The following is a 20,235-nucleotide window of genomic DNA, read 5'->3' as shown; positions in this document are numbered from 1 at the left end:
GTGAATTCTGGCACTCCCCAAAGGGACACCAGCTGCCCATTTATGAGCTGAGTTGGGACTCCCTTTAGTGAGGGCTCGAGCCCACCTGATGATTATAAAATTTTGGGAAAAAACCCAGCTAAGAACTCCGTCCTGACTCATACAGTAAACTTAGTTTCCATCTACTGAATAACAAAGATAAAGCTCGCCTTCAATTTATTAACTACATTGTTGCCAGATATACTATCCCTGATGATTTATTGCAGCCCTCGGGGAATAGCTTTGATCTTCGCGATTGGGTCTTTAGAGAAGATGCCCTAATTGATGCTTCTCTGATTTCTCAATCAAGGTTTGCCCCCTGGTTTAATATGATTAAAAAAGATCATTGTAAGGCCTCCTACTTAACCAACATAACTGTGTATAATCTTAGGAGGACCTTTTCTTCATTGCACTTTCAAACAATGCCTACGGAGATGCTAGTGGGTCAATATAAAAAGACGCCAGTTGACCAACGCATCTGTATATGCGGTCATTCAGTGGAGGACCTCCCTCATTATATCCTGGCTTGCCCTTTATACACAGAACCTGGGAATAAATTCCTGGCTAAGATCTTGCTTGCTCTACATCCCTTCTCTGTCTCTGATAAGATTGTCACGATGCTCTCTGACAAGGATTCTTTTATTTCCCTAAGACTGGCACTTTTTGCTTTAGCTGCTAGGAAGATCAGAGCAAAGGAATCAGCCATTGATTCGCTGTGATTGCTTTTAGAAGGTTTTATTAATTTTAAAGGTTTTTTTAGTAGGGCATTTTATGTGGTTTTGAAGTATTTGATTACCTGATCATTTTGATTATGTATTATACTGACATTCGAGAGTGTTTTGATATTGTGAAGGCCAATGGCCATATACAATAAAACGAATCTGAATCTGAAATCTGAGAATAACTGGCATCAGGTCACCCAATGGGTTTATTGGTCGCATGGGGATTTGAACTCAGCTATCCCAGATTTTAGTATGACAGTGATTACTCCATCCTGGCTTTGTGAATGGCCACTTGTGCAGTCAGCATTTTGGGCATAATGTGGAGAAGAAAAGAAAATACTACAGATCAAACTAAGATTATCTATTGCCCTAAAACTGTTCCACCCAAGGGATTATGAGGGATTTTAAGATTAATAAAGTGGGACAGAGTAATGCTTTTGTTTTAGAATTCAGCTTTCATGATTCTGCACAAGGTGCATAGATTTCAGACGAAGGGAAGATGAGATCTTTGCTTGGGCTAATATTTTCAAAGTGCTGAACTATATCATAGCATTTTCCTTCTGCTTTATGCATTGTCCTTACCATAAGATATACAGCACGATCCTAAACAGAGTTAGAAGGGTATAAGTCCTTTGAAGTCATTGAGTGTAGAAGAGTGTAAGATTTACTGGCAGTGCTCTACTCTTTAGTGTTTATAGTTCTGAAAATTGCTGTTATCTTTAGTATGATATCTAAGTATTATAATTTAGGGTGTTCTGGGATTTTTTGCCACAGCATATTTTGTCATTTAAATATGTATTGGGTTAAAACTGTATATTCAGTTGGGTTCTGTCAAGCAAAATCTGAACTGGTGCTGACACATTATAATAGGGATTGTTAAATAATTACTGTGTTAAAATGCTAAAATAATCAAAAAAGGCAAGTTGGAGATATACCAAAATGAAACTACCACTGCACCATAATTATGCAATCACTGTATGATTTAATTATATATAGAATGTGTGTCATGCAAATTTGAACAGTCTATTGTGACATTTTTTGTTCTAGCATGTTTCATTTGTCTAATCTTTTAAAAGCTTTCTGTTTTGAAAAAAAAATGTGTGTGGGGTAAATATGTCTGTCTGTCTCCCTGCAATGGGATTTTTTTTTAGAAGTAAATATGTTGAACAATCCATCATCTCAAATAAAACATAAGAAAATGAGCCAATGTGACAGATACCTATACATGTGATTGTGAACCAGAATGTGTACAGTGGACCAAGTATGAATGGGGGCCAGTTTTGTAACCTGGGGTGGGGGGGGCCTCACTTTACAGGAAAATCCAAAAAGTAAGGAATGAAAATCAGAGTCTCTCTCTCTCTCTCTCTCTCTCTCTCTCTCTCTCTCTCTCTCTCTCTCTCACTCACTCACTCACTCACTCACTCACTCCAAACCAGAGAAGTGGTTTATGCACAGAAAAAATACATTTTTACTTTAAAAAAAGGCCAACTAAGGCCTCCTGGGATTGGAGTGAGCATTGGGAGGTTGCCTACCAATTCTGTATTGCACCACTTCCACAGTAATGATAAAGCAGAGAGTGGAACAAGGAAATGGGAGTGGGGAAGATGAGAAAGTGGAAGCTAAGAAAGCAGGAGTGGGAAAAGAGAGAGACAATGAGAATGGGGAGTGAGAAATTGGTGGTGGGGAAATGGGGGAGAAAAAAGCATTGGTGGGAGCATGGGGGCAGGAAATCAGGATGAGAGACAAGTGGAAACAGGGATGAGGAGACAGTCAAGGGGAAACAAAGCAATTCCTCATGGTTCTCCAGCTGAACTACGCTATTCTTCTGATACATTAGCCCTTAAGCCTAGGTCAAGGAATCTGCCTCATCATGGCACTCCCATACTTTTGTTATAGGGCTGTAATTCAGTATTCTTTCCAATATTCATTTTGTATTGTATGGATTTGTTTTGTGTTTAGTCTTTTAGCAATATGTTTCTATTCATTTCGCATCTCTCCGGTGACACTGGTTTACATTTTTGCATCCTTCTGTGCTATCTGTACCACTTTTTTTTGCCAAGTATGGGCCTCCTCAGGGATGTTTTCCGTTTTCAGTCATAGCTCTCATTTTATGGAGAGCCCTCAGTCCTTGCACCTTTCCCCCCCCTCAAGTTGAACAAATTAGCCCTTTTTCACAGAACATTTAGAGACCGATGTTTACATGTTGGCAGTGGCACTTGGTCTTCTGTTATGCATCCAAAGTCATTGATGGCTATGGAGTTGTTCTAATTAGTGTAGACATAAGTCATCCTTTAGCTGGTGTGCTGTTGTTAACTATTTTAATTGATTGTAATTTTTTAAAACCAGTGCAGCTAGTATGGAGGACTGCACCAAATATGGAGCAAGAAACAAGCAAACAAAGAAGTGGTGCAACGGAAAAAGTAATTTCATTAAGATGTGCTGTCCCTACATGTTTTGCTGACTTCTTCAGGGGAGTCTGTATAAAGAATAAAATAAGTAAATATAAATACTCGCCAGAGTTCTGCTTAACTGACCTAAGTTTGAAAAAAAAGACAAATACATATAATCTACTTCTTTCTTATTATCTGTGTTGATACGTCACTGTCAGATTCTTTACTGTCTTTCAGGTTTCCAAGGAGACAAGACTTTTCACGGGCAATTCTAAGTATATCTTAATGCAAATGTACATGTATTTCAATCTTATTACCACGGCTACTAATCAGTTCATTTGCTCAGATGATGTTTACAACATCTGTATTTCAGTAGGGACATTTGTAAAAGATCCAGTGTGTGTGTTAAAAAAAAGTTATATTTGGCAAGAATTCAATATTGGTTATATTTATTTAAAACATGCTTTCAAAATAAAAGGCATGGTGCCCTCCTCCATTACAAGTGGAACAGCAGATCATCAGTAACTCTTATCTCCCCCCCCCCTTTCATTTCTTTGTTTAGCTCTATGTGGTGGCTATATTCATGCAAGAAGTGGAACTGTATTATCCCCTGGTTTCCCTGATTTTTATCCAAATTCTTTAAACTGCACATGGACAGTTGAAGTTTCTCATGGCAAAGGTAAACTATTATATGATCTTCCTGGATTTGCAACTTCAGAATGGCTCATGAAAACAGCATGGCTTTCCAATGTCTTTCTCTACCTGTAGGGAAGAGTGATTGAGAGGCAAACAATACAAATATTTGTGTATATGAGAGAGAAATAAAAGAAAAAGGAAAGAATACATACATGGAAAAGAGGAAGATAAATCTGCACTGTAGAATATTCAGGAGAGACTTTAGCTATCTTTCTTTTAAAAAACCTACAAAGTGGTCCCAGCTGCCGCCCCCCGCCCCCCCATCCTCAAACTCTGAGTGTCAGGAGACTATCATCTTAGGACCAGAGTCCCCAATATGGTGCCGTGGGCACCATGGCCACTGCAGACACCTTTGCTGGTGCCCACCAAGTGTTTTTAGAAAGTGGGCAGGGCCAGGTGGGGCTTTTGCCCAATAAGGCTTCTGAATGGCCACTGGTAATTTGATTGGCTGTGCAGATTTTTTTTTTAAAAAATGTTGCTTTGGCAGCAGCCACCACAGCACAAATATCTTCATTGTGGGACTGAAGGTAAGCTGCAGCCGTGATTTTGTGACTGGTTCCGCCTCCTGCAGCAGCTATTTTGTGGCAGTGTTTTGTAGCTGCACCCACCACAGTGTGTCAGAATTCCAAAGATGTCTGCAGGCTCATAAAGTTTGGGGACCGCTGTCCTGAGAAGTAGCAGGAAACTGAAGTGTCACTATCACAGGTGTTTTAAGAAGAATGACGCTCAGAAATATTTTCCTCCGTTTATGAATACAGTATGATTTTTTCAGAGGCAAAAGATCTATCAAACCTTTAAGTTCTAGTTGTTCCTGGCCTGCTCTTCCATTTAGTTACAGGATATTCCTGTGGGCTTAGTCTTCTTGTTTTGGCAGAGAGAAAGGGGACACAGCTTGAAGTTCATACCAAGCCTCCTTTCTTCAGCATAATCCTACAGCAAATCTTACCCAAATCCCTCATTTGTCAAAAGGCAAAGGGAATGTTTGAATCAGGTGTGCCACTTAACAAAACAGATTAATAAACTGTAAAATTATCTTAGGCTTTAACAGAATTAATGATGAGTCTCCTGGAAAAGGTAAGTACCATAGGAAAGACAGTGTTGAAGTGTCACAAGTAATTTTTAGAAATAGATCTCTTTGCTAACGTTGATCATAAGCTACTTCTTACATTCACGAATGTGACTATCATATCAAAGATTATGATTCTTTTCACCAGTTTTAGTTAAGCTGACAAAAGTCAGAAGGGTAAAGATGGCAGCATGAATGAAAGTATAAGAAAAATTATGCAGAAATTTGTTATTCAACCAATAGAACCTGCATATGTGCATTTGTGGGGGTTTTGCTTGAAGTCTCAAGTTTAATTTCCTTTGGTGAAAATTCTGCAGGAGGTATTTTGGCTTGTCATTACATTCTTGTTTTTGTTCTACATTTCTCTGTCCCTCCTTTCATTAATTTAACATGAATTTAACATGGCTGCCTTGTTCCATCTTGGGGGAACTCTGTGGCTTCTCCATGAATTAATCTTTTTGGAACAGGAAACATGAACTTGCTTTCCACAACTGTTGCAAACATTTCAATTGGGATTTTTTTTAAAAAAAAATTGCTCACTTTATAAAACCAATGTAAGAGGGCATTTTCAAGTGACTTTACAGACAGTAAGCATTTAAAATCAGCAAGTTTGGTAGTTTATTGGAATTTTTATCTTCTCTGACATTGAATAAAAAATCTTGTTTCATAGTATAGCTGCCATTTTAAAAAAAATAACCTGTGAAATAATCCCACTTCTTTGTTTTGTTAAAGACAAATACTTATTAGACGCCAGCCAATACTTACAATTAAAGGATCTTTGTTTTTTAATGTTCAGCTGTGTTGCAGTTACAAGTTGTTTTAAAAATAATGGTGTGGGGGGTGACTTCTGCATTTTGTCACTAGTTTAATACATTAAGCAGTACGGTATTTATCTAAATAAGTTGATATTTTTTTTGCTCAGTTAAGATAACTTCAAGGATTGAAAGGATGAAATAGGATTTTAAAAGCAGAGTATTAAAATGGGTTATTTCCCCCCCCCCCTCTGGTTGTGAACCTTTGAAATGTATGGTCTTCTTTTCCCCCTAGCCTTTCTTTTGTTCTTTTCTTCTTCTTCTCTTTTTTTAGATGATTTTTTAAAAAAGAAATGCCAGTTTTTGTGTAGCGGTGTGGGATCGAGAGTAAGGACTTTAAGAAAACAAACAGTTTCTGATGTAGGAAAGTTGGGCAATAATGTGTGCATTGAAGAATGTTAGCAGCTTAATTCTGAATGTTGTATGAATGTGCCTATTGTTCTGTATTATAACTATAATTTACAGAAGTGTGTAAGTATTTGCATATAAATTTATACTTCAGATATGGTTCCTTCTTGACCTCACAGTAGACATTGTCTTACATGTTGAGCTTTATGGCCTGCGAGTCAAAAGGTGGCAGGAGAGGGAAGCTGTATTCTATGTAGCACCAATGGAAGGTGCTGGAAGAGACAAAGGCTTTAAATTTCAGCACCAGCACCTCAAATTGTGCCTGGAAGCAAATTGGAAGCCAGCATAGATGAGCTAAGACTCAGTTGATATGTCCCTATGGCCCACTCCTGCCTGCAGCATTCTGCACCAGTTGAAGTTTCCAAACAGTTTTCAAAGGCAGTCCCTCATAGATTGTGTTGTAGTGATCTAATCTAGATGTAAGCAGTGCATGTAACGCAGTGGCCAGAACTTTCATGCCCGGAAAAGGCTCTAGTTGGCAAACCAGTTGAAGCTGGTAAAAACCCTAGCCACGGCCAACACCTGCACATTCAGCAGTATGCCTGGGTCCGAGATCACTCCCAAACTGTGAACCTGTTCTTTCAAGGGGAGTGTAACCCCATCCAGAACAGGTGACACCTTGTATCCTGGATCAGATCTTCCATTCACCAGTAGCACCTCTGTCTTAACAGGATTGAACATCCACTCCAGAACTCCCTCCAGGTAACGGTTCAAGGTTTCTACATCCTCCATGGTATCAATTGAAAGTACAAGATAGAGCTGAGAGTCATCTGCATATCAGTGACAACCCAGCCCAAATCTCTGGATAACTTCATTCAGCAGTTTCATGTAGATGTTGTAGAGCATTTGGAGGGTAAGATGAAACATTGCAGGATCCACAGGCCAAAGAGCAAGGGGATAAGAAGCAGTACCCCAGCACCACCTTCTGAAACTTACCCTCTAGATAGTACTGGAACCACCACAGAACAGTGCCTCCCAATCTCATCCCAGAAAGGTGGTCTGGAAGGATACCATGATTGATGGTATCAAAAGCAACTAAGAGGCTCAGGAGAATCGAGAGCGTCACACTGGATGCTTGGCAAAAACAAAAAAACTTTCTACTGCTCCCAGGCTTGCAAACAAGTAGCAAGAAGTGTTTTGGGAAATAGCATACACTGAACTGTCAATTAATTAGAGTGTGAGCTGTGATTTGGCCTCTGTTCTCACCCCAAGTTTTCTGCTGTGTTCCTGCAAATCAGGGATGTCGGGAGAAATTTGGGGGTGGTGGGTGGGAGAGCAGAAGTGCTTGGCTTCCTCCCACTCCGTGTTTCACCATTTTGGGTTGATGGTTTTGTAGGCTATGTATCCATATTCTACAGGGGCACCGTGAGAAGTTTGGAGGAGATAGATCAGCAGACCCTATTGCTTCTGTAGTCTTGCCTCAAATGTTTTTACTTGAGCCAGAAGTGTGGAGGGGAGAAAACAGAAGTGACTGGGTTCTTTTTGCTCCATGCCAAGCGTCTCCCTGTTTTCCTGCAAGACAGGGAGGCAGAGAGAAGCTTTGAAGGGGAGAGATGGAAAGCCAGATCTCAGCTGATCAGGGTATCAGCTGAAAGTTGGCTTCCAGTTTCCCCCTTAAAACTTCTTGATATATCTCTGTGTGGGACTCAGCAAGAAGTTTGGGAAGCAGCTGCTGCTGGGCAGCTGCTCAAGTCCTGGAAGCTGAGCTGAACAGATCTGGATCAGCTCACTTGTATGTGAGACAAGCCCAAATAGTATGTTCAGCTGCTGAACACACACTGAAATTCACAGCTTTTCTAACTAGAACTAGATCTTATGATAGACAGTGAGGAGTAAGGAGTCATAGCCCTATTAAGATAATCAAAACTCCAGTCCTCTAAACTGCAGTTTCAGATTGGAATATGCCATGTACTCATGTGGTCCCTCCTCGCTCTCCCTAGTCACTTGGCATTGGGGTGTAGGGGTGAGAGTGGGGGCAAGGAGAAAGTGGAGAATAGAGTGGTAACTGCTGGGGGGAAATGGCAGTTGAGGGAGAGAGAGAGAGGTGATGGTGACCAAGGAGAGAAGGGGGAAGTTAATGGAAACTGGGGTTAAGGAAAGGGCGTAAAGTGAGGGGAAATGGGATTTTCCCTCTTCTGCAATTCCTCATTTCTCCCCTTTTGTTCATTTATATTGTCAGTGGTTTGTTTGTTTATTTTTTTACTTATGGTTTTATAGATTAATTTCTCTCATGTGTTCCTATTTTACAGGTTTCATAAACAATATACATGAGATACACACGTGCTCTACATCATTGTATAATATTTGTATACTATTCATGGACTCTATAGAGCTAAATAACCCTTTTCAGGAGATTAGATTATAAATAGTGACTTCCCAGAAATGCAAATTCTTACACTTTGTTGTGTTCTTCAAGGTGTGCAGCTGATCTTTCACACCTTTCACCTTGAGAGCTCTCATGACTATTTGCTCATCACTGAAGATGGAAGCTTCACAGAACCTGTTGCCAGATTAACCGGGTCAGTCTTGCCTCCTACCATTAAAGCTGGACTCTTTGGAAACTTCACTGCACAACTTCGGTTCATTTCCGATTTTTCGATTTCTTATGAAGGCTTCAACATAACATTTTCAGGTAAAGATACAGGGCATGATAGATGATTTTTAAAAGACTGATATGCACACTATTTACCCAAGTAATTATACTAAACCAAACTAAAAGATGAATCATTTAGGATAGCAGTTGCTAGTGTTCAATAGAAATAGAATAATAATAAAGTGATAGAATTCAATAGAAATAGAATAATAATAAAGTGATAAAACCTATTCATCTATATTTGTATTGCCAGTACTACCTAGTGTCCCTTTCCAAATGCAAGTCTTCAACATGACTTTTGAATATTTTAAAAATATTGTAATGGTTTTATTGTTATGTTGCTATCACCAGCATTATCGCTGCTATTAGTCTGATGAAAGGAATGCTGTTTTAGAATGGGGAGAATACCAATTTAGAACTCATATGTTTTCTCCACTTGGATATTATGATTGAGGAAAGAAAAACCTTGCTTTATCGATAATACTAGCTGAAACTAGTATTTCAGTGATTGCCAGTGTTGAAAACAAGAATTTTGCTCTCGTGTAGCTCCAGTCCTGGATAGTTATGGCAGAATGTGGATGAAGTGAACCTTTGGATGAGTATCTGAATGAGTATCTCTGTGAAAGTAATGCAATGCATACTCAAGATTCTACATAATTTCAATGCAGAGTTATACAAATGTATGCCCATCAAACTCAGTGGGCTTAGACTGGAGTAAATGCAAAGATGCATAGTCAAATGTAGATGCTGTCCCTTTGTCTTGCATTACTACCAATAAGTTGTTTATCTCCTATCCTGGGCCACTTATGAATGACTGGATTGGAACCTGGGACCATTAGCCCCATTACCCCCTGCCCATGGGGACATGTTCTTGTGAATCCTTTTTGCTTCTTTTCACATCATCTTTCACAACAATAAGTTACTGGATTAGATTTGATTGAGCTCCTGTTGTGAAAGCAAGTGTCTCTCCAGTCGTCATGGTAATAAGGTCACAATCCATCTCCTTCCTGATAACCACTGTGCACCTGTGAATACTTCTGCACCCTGAAGAAGGACAGGTGAACCCAAAGGAATCTTTCTAACTCTGCCTCTCTTTAAAAAAAAAAAGTCCTCCACTTAGGTAACCAGATCAGACTACTATTCCATGAACGTAATAAGCCAATTATAACTGTAAGTGACCAAAAGCACCAGAGCAGATAACCACCCTTCCTTTGGGTAGCAGTGGTTACTCGCCATGATTCATAATGACAGCACTGTCTTTTAACACTGCAAGTTATGCCAGTGTCATTTTAAACTCTGGTATCTTTTCATGAGCCCAATTAGAATTGCTTATGAGGTCTTCAGATACAATGAAGATGTACAAATCAGCATCTCATTCATATTAGACGAAAGGAAAATTGTCAGGAAAACCTCGGGAAACACATAAGAGACCCTTTCGTACATTTTGAAACAATGTGAATAAAGATGATATAATACAGAGTTATGTACTCTGTGTAATATCATAAAAAGATAAAAGAATTGATTCAGGGTCAAGAGATTAAACGGCCAGCAGAGTTGAAAGAGGAAGATGTAGTCCTTTGGTTGCTTAGAAGTAGTCAGAAGTGATAGCTACTTCAGAGGGAGAACTAAAGATACTGGAACAAGACTGAAATCCTGCATAAGACAAAGTAGTGTCAAATGGAGTTAAAATCATTATATGGTGTCTGTATTAAGCCACAACTGGATAAGAAAAAGAGACTAGAATGTGTTAGGGAAAAAAATTAAGGTGAAAATTGGTGGATCAGTATAAGTTAGTGCACTGAAAAAAAAACTGTTTCCGTTTCGGTTCTGGGGGTTCTGGTTTTTTGCTAGCTGGACTGTGGCTGGCTTGAATCTTTTTGTTATCATGAGTTTTGGTTGTGTTCTTTGCAATGCGGCCTTCCTGGCTCTTTGGGGCAGCTGTTTTTCACTTAACATAGTCCTCCCTCTAAACCATTGACCCCCTCCTGAGCTTTTCCTCGGTTATACTACACACACACACACCACCAGCACCACCACTAACAACAACAACAACAATGGACCCTGAAGAAGGTGAATGTCAGTGGGTGCACCGCACTCTATGGAGAGTAATTGGCTGGATAAAGGAAAGTGAGGCAGCAGGGCCAGATTGAGGGGGGGCAGGGGGGTAGCCTGCCCCTGGCTCCACCAAAGAGGGGGCGCCGGGCATGGCTGCCAGCCGCCTGGAAGGCTGAGCGCAGGGTTGGGAGACCCTCGCCAGCCCCGCCGATAGGGTGGCTGGCTTGCCGCATGCGCAGGACCTCCCAGCCCTGCGCTCAGCCACCAGCATGGCAAGCCAGCTGCCTCAGCGCACGCCCTCACCACTGCCAGCTCCGCGGCTCACCGTGCGCTGGGGCGGCCGGCTTGCTGCACGGGCAGCACAGGGCAGTGGGGCATGCGAACCGCGTGGAGGGCCTCCTAGCCCTGCACTTAGCTGGCCGCACGGAAAGCCGGCCACCCCAGCACCTGGTGAGCTGTGGAACTGGCGGCAGCGAGGGTGTGCGCTGGGGCAGCTGGATTGCTGCGCGGGTGGCTGAGCGCAGGGCTGGGAGGTTCTGCGTGTGCGGCAAGCCAGCCTCCCCAGTGCACGCCCGCACCGGCGCCAGTTCCATGGCTCACCGGGCGCTGGAGCGGCCGGCTTGCCGCGCAGGCTAGCATGCCTCCCGCCCCTGCGTGATGATGTCACTTCCGTGATGTCATCACACAGTGCTGGGCGTGCGCGTGTGGAACACCCGGGTAAGATTTGCCCCGGGTGCCCGCACGCCTAGATCTGGTGCTATGGGGCAGAGATGGTGGCATTAAAAACAACCCTACTTTTTCTTCTTTTTCTATAGTGCCAATAAATTACTACCTTTGGTGCCATGTTTCCTTATGCTTACTCTCAGGGAAGTCTTTTTAGGAAAATTTTGTTGAAGTTTGTTGAAGTTAACTCTAGGGTGTATCTCTGAGATTACAATGTTAATTGGTTAAATATGTGCAACTGCTGTACATTCATTCTCCAAACATTATTTCCTGTTACTGTGTTAACCAAATATGGGATACAGACAGTGAGGTGATATGCTTCCACTATGATTTTTAAAATGATTGCATGATTTTTTTCTAAAGATGTGCTGGATCTCATTCATGTATGTATGTGAACATACATAGGCTCGCCATAGATCAGAGGCATCTTAACAGCACATAACACACACACTCATGTGAACATATGACATTTCTTAGGGATATTTCGATGAAACGTATACATTACTTAAATCTACTTAAATCTCCTAGCCATTTTCAATTGCGAGCATTAATATTAAATTCAGTAATGCTTGATTAAATAATTTCCCGTGAGTTCTTGTTGCAATGTCATTTTTTAAAAAAATACTTTTTACAAAAATCAAATGAGTAAAGCTGTCCCTTTCCCTAAAGACTGATTTGTTTGTTGTTCCAGTAAATAATACAGTAGGGAAATGTTATCTCTTCAGTCTTTGGATTAGAATGGAATCCCTGGTTTAAAGATGGAATGTATCCTGACTGAGGTGAAATGGGAGGAATCTGCTCAGTATCACTAGTTTCCAGCACAAAGATAACTGGATGAAGATTCTCAGACTTACCTGGGGGCCTGTTTGCAACCACAATTGAGGAGCCACATCACTCTTGGTGATGTGGTGGTGATTCTGCCTCAGCTCGTGGCATGGGCTCCTACAGCAGCAGTTCCCAAGATAGCTAATTGAAAGTTGTGCTGGCTGGCTTGGGAGCAGGATTCCCCAGGCAGACCAGGGAAGAGAAGCTTTCACTCTAGACAGTCCTGGCCCATTGTAACTATTCTTTGCTGTGGAGCCAGCAGACAGTTTGTTTTGACTTTCCCACACTCCCTCTCTCCCTTTAGTTGTTGCCTACAGAAAGTGGGGCATGTTCTTATCACAACTGTTTGCATGTTATCATTACTACTTTGCGTTGGTGGTTTTGGCATTGGGCTGGATCCATTTGGAGAGCAGACTGCACCCATGCACACATCTGCTCCACCACTTTGGGAATCCCCTTAAGGGATCTTGGGTTGAAGTCATTCAGGGGCATGCCCAGCTCATACTTCACTCGCTTGTCCTACTTCACTCCCAAGTATGGGGGGAGTCATGTAATGGCTTGCACCCATGTGGGATTCCACTACCTGACACCCCATGGTTTTCCCAGCAGGCTGCCTGGGGAGGGTTCTCATTTGCCAACAGGTGAGTTGCCCAATGGCTGGATCCTATGCTGTGCCATAAAGTTGTGGCCATGTTTTAACTCCGACAACACTTCTGGTTGGTGTTTGTTTCCCTTTGCCTTCTGCCTCCTCCTCCTCCCTTTAGGACAGCAATAGTAGTTTGCTGGGGCTTCCAGGCCCTTGTAAGGCTTGTACTACTACTAAAGGCCCAGAAGCAAATCTGTGCCCCCGCCACCCTGCTGATGGAGGAAGGTATGTTTTAGTGAAAGGAATGAGGACAGGAGCAGAAATGGTTCAAAGTTATCTGCAAGCAGAACCAAATTTTAAAATTATTTTGGTTTAGACTATAAAAGGTTGGTTATTTCTGAAGAGGAGATGTTTATTTCTATCAAAACCTTCTTGATGTCTTTCTCCATCTTTAATTATGATTATAAACACTTGTTTCCAGGGTGTACTCATTAAAAGAAGCATTTGTGATTTGCCCAAACTTCATTTTGTAAAGAGATGATTATCTGTCGTGTGTGCGTGTGCGTGTATGTATGTTTTACACTCAACCTTCTTCGAAGGAGTGCAGGACAATATACATGCATTTCCCTCCCTCATTTTATCCTTACAAAAATCCTGTGAGGTCAGTTAGGTCTAGAGAGAATTTGGGGGCAAAGGTCACCCAGCAAACTTCATGGCAAGGTGGGGATTTGAATACAGATCCTAGTATGACAGTCTAACTACTGACATTGCAATGATAAGTCCTTGTTTTCTTTTATTAATTATATTGGCATAATACTGTATTATTCTTAAAAATATTATTAAAATATGGTTATCACGTGCATATTATTTTCCATTAAATATTGCCAGTAATGGTTTAGTTCAGAAATAATATCCTTTCTTTCAGTGAGTAGAATGGCATTCTGCAAAATGGGTATTGTTTACTTAAAGGAGATGGCCTTGAATGTATTATGATCTGAGACAACTGTTTGGGTGGCAATAATAAAAACTGAACTGACAAAGGTAATTGAAATCTATATCTCAAAAAGAAAATCAAGCATTAAGCATGCAAAGCAGTGCCTTTTTGCATTTCTTATCCCCACATATATGCTTGGTTCTACTTTATAAAAGCCATTTTTCTTTGACTACAAAGGCACTGTACTCTGAGTTTATTCCTCAGTTCCTCTGTGAGGGAAAAAATATCTACAGGGGTTACTTTGACTTCACTTTCAAAGGCTGCAGTTCCTGTATTGAGTAAGATGATACTGCACATGCAAATTAATCTACACATTGAATTATCAGTTATATTTTCATAAACTACTAATGCTAAAATTAAGTTTTCTGTAGACACTTTTTGAAATTGTTGAAGAAAATTGCAAATCTATAATCCAATCCCATCTGATTTAAATGCCATGTTGCAAGATATTTTTGACTACTAATCAGTTTGAAGCTGAGACTTCCAGCAAGCAATGTCATCACTGTAAATCATGGGATAAAGCATTATATTTATTGTGAGGGCCAAGCCACGATTATGGGAGCAACCCTGTGCATGTTCATTAAAAAGTAAGTCCCATGTTATTCAATGAGCTTATTCCCAGGAAAGTGTCCTCCAGTTTGCAGCATGTGTGGATTTTTTCACTCTTAGCAAGAACTAGCCTTGGTCCAGGAGCTGATGAAATAGAGGTCATTAAGCACAGTATAGTGACATGCAAGGCCTCTTACGAAACTGAAAAAGAGGAAGTCAAGTGCTAAATGTCTGTGCTGTTCTTCATTCTGATTGCCAAGAGGCTTCTAGAAACTGAGACACCGCCTGTGGACCCCTACAAAATTTCTCAAAGAGAGAGTGCATATAGACTGTTCTTGTATCTTGGCCTCACTTATAAATGCTACAGTTGCTGTAAAAGAAGTGTTCTTTGCCGCATCTTCTGTGTTTGTCTAGAGGATCTGATTTTTAAAATTTTATTTATTTATTTGCTAACGTACAAGCACTTGAGAGTCGGGTTGCCAGCCAAGCTCATGGGAAGTGACACTGCAGCAACAGAAGTGACGTCGTGGCATCAGCTTGATGCTCCTCCCTCCCCAATTTGCTCATGCTGCTCCACCAAACCTCGGGGCGGGGGTAGGCGGTGCTTGGGATGAGAGACATGGCTATAGCAGGAGACCTGGCCAGCCTGCTTCCGTGGCTGTTAGTGAAGTACTAACAGACCAGTGTTATTGTACACGATGCTACAATACAGCTTCCATCATCTTATACTAGCAACACAGGCAGCTTTGCCAGTTTTTAAAATGTATTTTATTTTGATATTTATATCCCACTTTTCTGCGCAATGGCGACTTAAAGCAACTGCCAAACAATGAATTCTAAACACCTTGCAAAAACCCAAAACCGCACAATATATATATAACTGATATTCCAGACATCAATATAAATTCAAAGAAAACTATTGTTAAAAAAAATCAGTAATTCAATTTCTTGAAGACCTTGCTAAAAATAGGACCTGACCAGAGATATAGTCTGAGATTATCTTGGAGGAATGTTCCAAGGAGTAGAGACTACTTCTGGAGTCTTTTGTGCCACAGATTTAACAACTTTTAATGAAGGAATTTAGATTTGAGGAAGGCCTGCTATGAAGATCATGACAGCTATGTGGTCTTTCACATAGGAAAGAGGTAGAGTTGCCAGTCTGCATCTGGCAGGAGGACTGGGGAGGGATGGAAACATGGGGGCACCGTCATGTAAATAGTATGATGTCATTTCTGAAGTGAACTTAGAAGTGAAGTCATGCTGCGCTAAGATTCAGCAGAAAGTCTATGGGGAACACAACAGCTTAGTGCCACCATTTTGACACTGGTACTAAACTCTACCACTCCACCTCTGAAACTAAATTCTGCTAAATGATATGACAGGGAAAGGAACTAAATTTTGGTAGTGGCTGTACATTTATTATAGAGTCCAATTTGGCCATCAGAAGCAGGAATGGACAAGTGGATATTTGAATGTGAAATATTGAACTTATATGTATTTCCAGCCTTCCCTGGAAATAATGTATCTTGGTTGTATGTAGTTGTTATGTTCTACCCCCCCCCCTTTCTACCTTTCTTTCTTTTTTTAAAGAGACATTTATCTTTTTCCTTTGTTTTTGATTTGTTGTTTGAAGAATACGACCTGGAACCCTGTGATGACCCCGGTGTTCCTGCCTTCAGTCGAAGAATAGGATTTCATTTTGGTGTTGGAGATTCCTTAACATTCTCTTGCTTCCCTGGATATCGTTTGGAAGGTGCAAGCAAGCTGACGTGCCTAGGTGGTGGTCGCCGTGTATGGAGTGCACCTCTGCCAAGGTGTGTGGGTAGGTGGTCACATGCTTTCATTTCATTCATCCAATCGTTAATAGCACATGGGATGGGGGCGGAGATAGAGTGGCAAACAAATCTGAAGGTAAAATAACAGCTCTTTAAAGTACCTTGCCACAACAACTCTCTCATTTTTTTTTGCAGTTTCATGGTCCTTGTTTTTAAAATTTAACAAAGGACTTGATAGTAACAACTGTATTTCTTTCCTAAAATTATAATAGTTGGTAAGTCTCAAAGGGACGGTAATACCCCTGTTTAGTACGCTCCAGTACATATTTTAAATGAGGACTAGGTGCTTGTGCCAACTGACTCTGATTCTGGATGCACTAACCAATTGAGATTGATACTCAAGAGCTGGCAGTGAAATGCAATTGGAATGATTGTTGCTTGGAAAATAATTTACACTTGCATTATTGTGTATGTGAAGGCATAAATCTTCCTGCTGATTTTTACAATAAAGAAATTACCCATTTGGACATAATAATCCTAAATAGCCCTTTCGTGGTTTAAGCCTAGCATCTTAGATCATTTTGTGACGCTTAGCAAACACTGGAATCAGCTGCAGTCTGATGAATTCATATTTGTGCTGCTTTCAAGGTCAGTAATCAGCTTCTGTTTGGTTTAATAGGATTTTGTTTCTTTTAGGATTTTGTTTTGCTCTAGCAAAGTAAGCTACAGTTATTGGACAAGGACCATACCAATAGTAGTAACTGGATGGGTGTAATTGGGGGAGGGGGGGCTGAATCTAACCACCCAACAGAAGACGGACATCGTAAAACCATAGCACGCAGCTGCCCGGCGCTGCACATGTACAGCTAGAGCAGATACCTTACAAAAACAAGAATTGCTTTATAGTGAAATTCCTGAATCTGTGGGTTTCCCCACTGGGCCAAATAGCACCCTTCAGGATCATTTCAGATTGGTAAAATGGCATGTTGGAGAATGCTGAAGCCCCTTCTCCATGTATGCCACAGTCACAATCTAAATTGGGATACCATGTGTGCAGGAACTGAGGACAGTCTGCACCTCACAAATGAGTGCTGCACAAGGCACCAGAGGGGACCCAGCCTTCACATTCCGTAATGAATTAGTAAACAGATATCTCCAACTTGTATGTTATAAATGTACCACCAACAATCACAAAGCTATATATAAACTCAAAATTCCTGTTACAGCGAGATCTTTTTGGCTGGGGTGGTTTTCTAATTGTCTGAGACAGCTTCAGAGTTTTTTTTTTAAGTAACTACTGAATTTGTAAAGAAAAAATGTGGGTAGAAGCAACATGGTTTTTTAAACCATTAAGATCAAAGATTTTTTTTCCACCTCGCTTTTGCTGTTCAGTTAAGTATATTTTACACATTCTTTGAACTTGCAGTGAAATCTCAGAAATAACTTTACTACATAGACTGCAAACCAAATGAAGATATGCTGGATGTTGAAGCAATTAAATATGGCTCCAGATTACAGTTGCCACGTCCCTCCTGGCAACCTGCGGGAGGTAGGAAGTGGGTGGAAACTTACTGGTGCATGTGTGTGAGAGCGACCATATCTCCAGCCAATGGTATCACTTGTGGTATGCCCTGGAAGCAAAGGTGCCATGCCAGGGCCAATTATTTAAAACTCAGCCCGACAAATGTTAAAAGAATCCACCATGGTGTGATGCCATCGCTTGTGGGTCATGCTGGAAGTGATGTCATTGGCTGATGATATAACCACTCTCGTGTGTGTGCAGGTAGGTTCCCATCACAACCCCATCTCCCTCCGGTTGCCAGGGGGACCTGGCAACCCTAATCTACAGCCATATATTACTGTTTCAACATCCAGAAAAACAAGGCTGCAGAAAGATCTTTGATCTTTAGTGATTTAAAATATGTCATTGGTTAGGGATGCAATTGTATGTGCTCCCATTTCCCCGGCTTTTCTCCTCCTGCCAATCAACTGGCAATGGCAGGCAGAGGCATACATTTCTGGGAGTTTGCCACCATAAATGATCACGTGGCTAAGCTACCCTAAATCAGATTTAAAAATACTTACGATCTTCCATTATTTGTTGGGGGGTGGGGGAGGACTAAGGATAGAAATCCTCCTGTATCCTTCTGAGTTATCTGCTTACCATGAAGCAAAATTTTTAATTGATTCTAACATGTATGGGTTTAAGAAGCATTGATGATCTTCAGAGTATTCACCCTTCACTTTGCAGTTTATTGCTTTATTTATTTCCAAAGATTGCAAAGGTTTTTTTTCCCCCATGTTACCTTTCAAATAAGGTCAAAATTAGCTCATTTCTCAGTTTTCATTAGAGAGATTGCTTCATTAGTTTGGTATTATTAAAACTATTAATAGGGGTTTTAAACTAAGTTTATTGAGGCATTATTAAACTATGGCAATTAAAGAAAATAATAATACTGCATCCATATGTTAAAAGATATCCTATTATTTTCTGTCTGAGGGAGGCCAAAGAATTTTCAGTCCTGCCAATGCATACATGCATGTACAACGTTCCCAAACCTATACAATAAGTGGGGAGGGGGAGTGATCATTGTGTTTTCGGATATTGATTTGCCTAGAAAATACTGATTGGCAGAACCTGGCACCAATATGTTAATTTTTTTAAAGTCACATTTCATTGAGAAAGCAAAATGCCTGCCTGCGCCCTCAGACCAGACATGCACATCTCAGGTAGTATGAATTCCAGGAGCACATAAGAAATTGCCATTAGTCTACATTCAGATATTCTGAAAGAACTTGAACTTCTCCTTACTTCAATATTTCAAAGAATCTTGGATGTTATGAGGAAAGCAGTATACTGCCAGTATGCTGGCTCCCATATGGAGTCTCCTCTCTTCTGCGCTATAGAAGTGCTCAGCTCAAGAAGGGAATGTCCCCAGTGCTTTCCCCTGAGCACCTGGCAGCCTGCATCTAACTTCATCCTCCTGCGCAAGGCATTACCAAGGGAACTGCCAAAGCCCAGTTGTGGCAGGAAGAGAGCGGACAGGTTTTTGCTGGAAATATTTGGGAATCTCTACCAGGGAGGGATTTTAGGCCCCTGCTGAGGTGTGTGTGTGTGTGGATACTTGCACAGGATGGCAGCGCTGTTTACTGAATGCAAGAGACCACCACCACACGGGATGCAAATGGAAATGGTCAACAGACACTTGGGTCCTAAATAAACAGTACTTTTCACAAGGCATGCAAGTTTAAAATCAACATTGGTGAACTCACTTTGGATGTTCAATGAATTTGCCTAGATTCCTCCAGAGTTTCTGTTGCATTCCTTATAGACTCTTACTTGTGGGTAGTGTGGGATTAAAATGGAATGGATGGATAGCTAGATAGATAAAATCGTAGAAACTTATTAGTCTGTCCACTTTTTTGTCCTTTTTTTGCACCATCTTCTGTTTGATGCAATGTATGAAATTAATATTGTTTATCCCTAGGAAATTAATATTGCTTGGTCCTAATATTCATTGGCCGAGTTGTTACGTATTCCTATACAAATGTTTGTTTGCAGACTATTTTATTAAAAAGATAATGAAAAGGTCTCTCAAAGCTGGGCAAAGGCTTTGTTCCAAATGTCAGGCATATGAAAGAGGCATCATAAAACTGCACTTCTCTCCTGACAGAACTCCTTTAATTTGAATTTCTGATACGCATCAGCTGTTTTCTATTTTGAATATAATTCTCTGCCCGGTGCTCTGTTTGACTTATTATCTACCACCAGGTCTCAAGACAAAGGTATTTCATTACTTGGCAGAAACAGTTCAAAATTATTTAATTTCATAATTAAATCAATTCTGCATTCTGCTTTCAGCTTTCAGCAGATGGCTTTCATCTAAAGTTAAGTACAGATGAACCACAATAGTCAATTAAACAAAAGAGTACTGCATATTCAGATTACTGTGTACCTCACACCTCTTTTTTTTCTTCCCATTTTCTGCAAGATGTTCTTTGTTTTAATGAAAACATTAATTT

The 20,235-nt window shown here is 40.7% G+C and overlaps 1 protein-coding gene across 1 annotated transcript in view; it reads left to right on the top strand.

The window, feature by feature from the left end:
• The window catches only part of CSMD1 (CUB and Sushi multiple domains 1), a 1,321,894-nt gene that overhangs the window by 968,080 nt on the left and 333,579 nt on the right, over nt 1-20,235 (top strand). Inside the window, exons 20-22 of the mRNA XM_054971211.1 lie at nt 3,693-3,809; nt 8,529-8,744; nt 16,071-16,259. Of these exons, the coding sequence (XP_054827186.1) occupies nt 3,693-3,809; nt 8,529-8,744; nt 16,071-16,259 (522 nt within the window). The remainder of the gene's footprint in view (nt 1-3,692; nt 3,810-8,528; nt 8,745-16,070; nt 16,260-20,235) is intronic.

This window comes from Eublepharis macularius, chromosome 1 (genome assembly GCF_028583425.1).
Source record: "Eublepharis macularius isolate TG4126 chromosome 1, MPM_Emac_v1.0, whole genome shotgun sequence".
NCBI lineage: Eukaryota > Metazoa > Chordata > Lepidosauria > Squamata > Eublepharidae > Eublepharis > Eublepharis macularius.
Note: the sequence above shows the minus strand (reverse complement) of the source record. Positions and strands in the feature narration are given on the sequence as shown.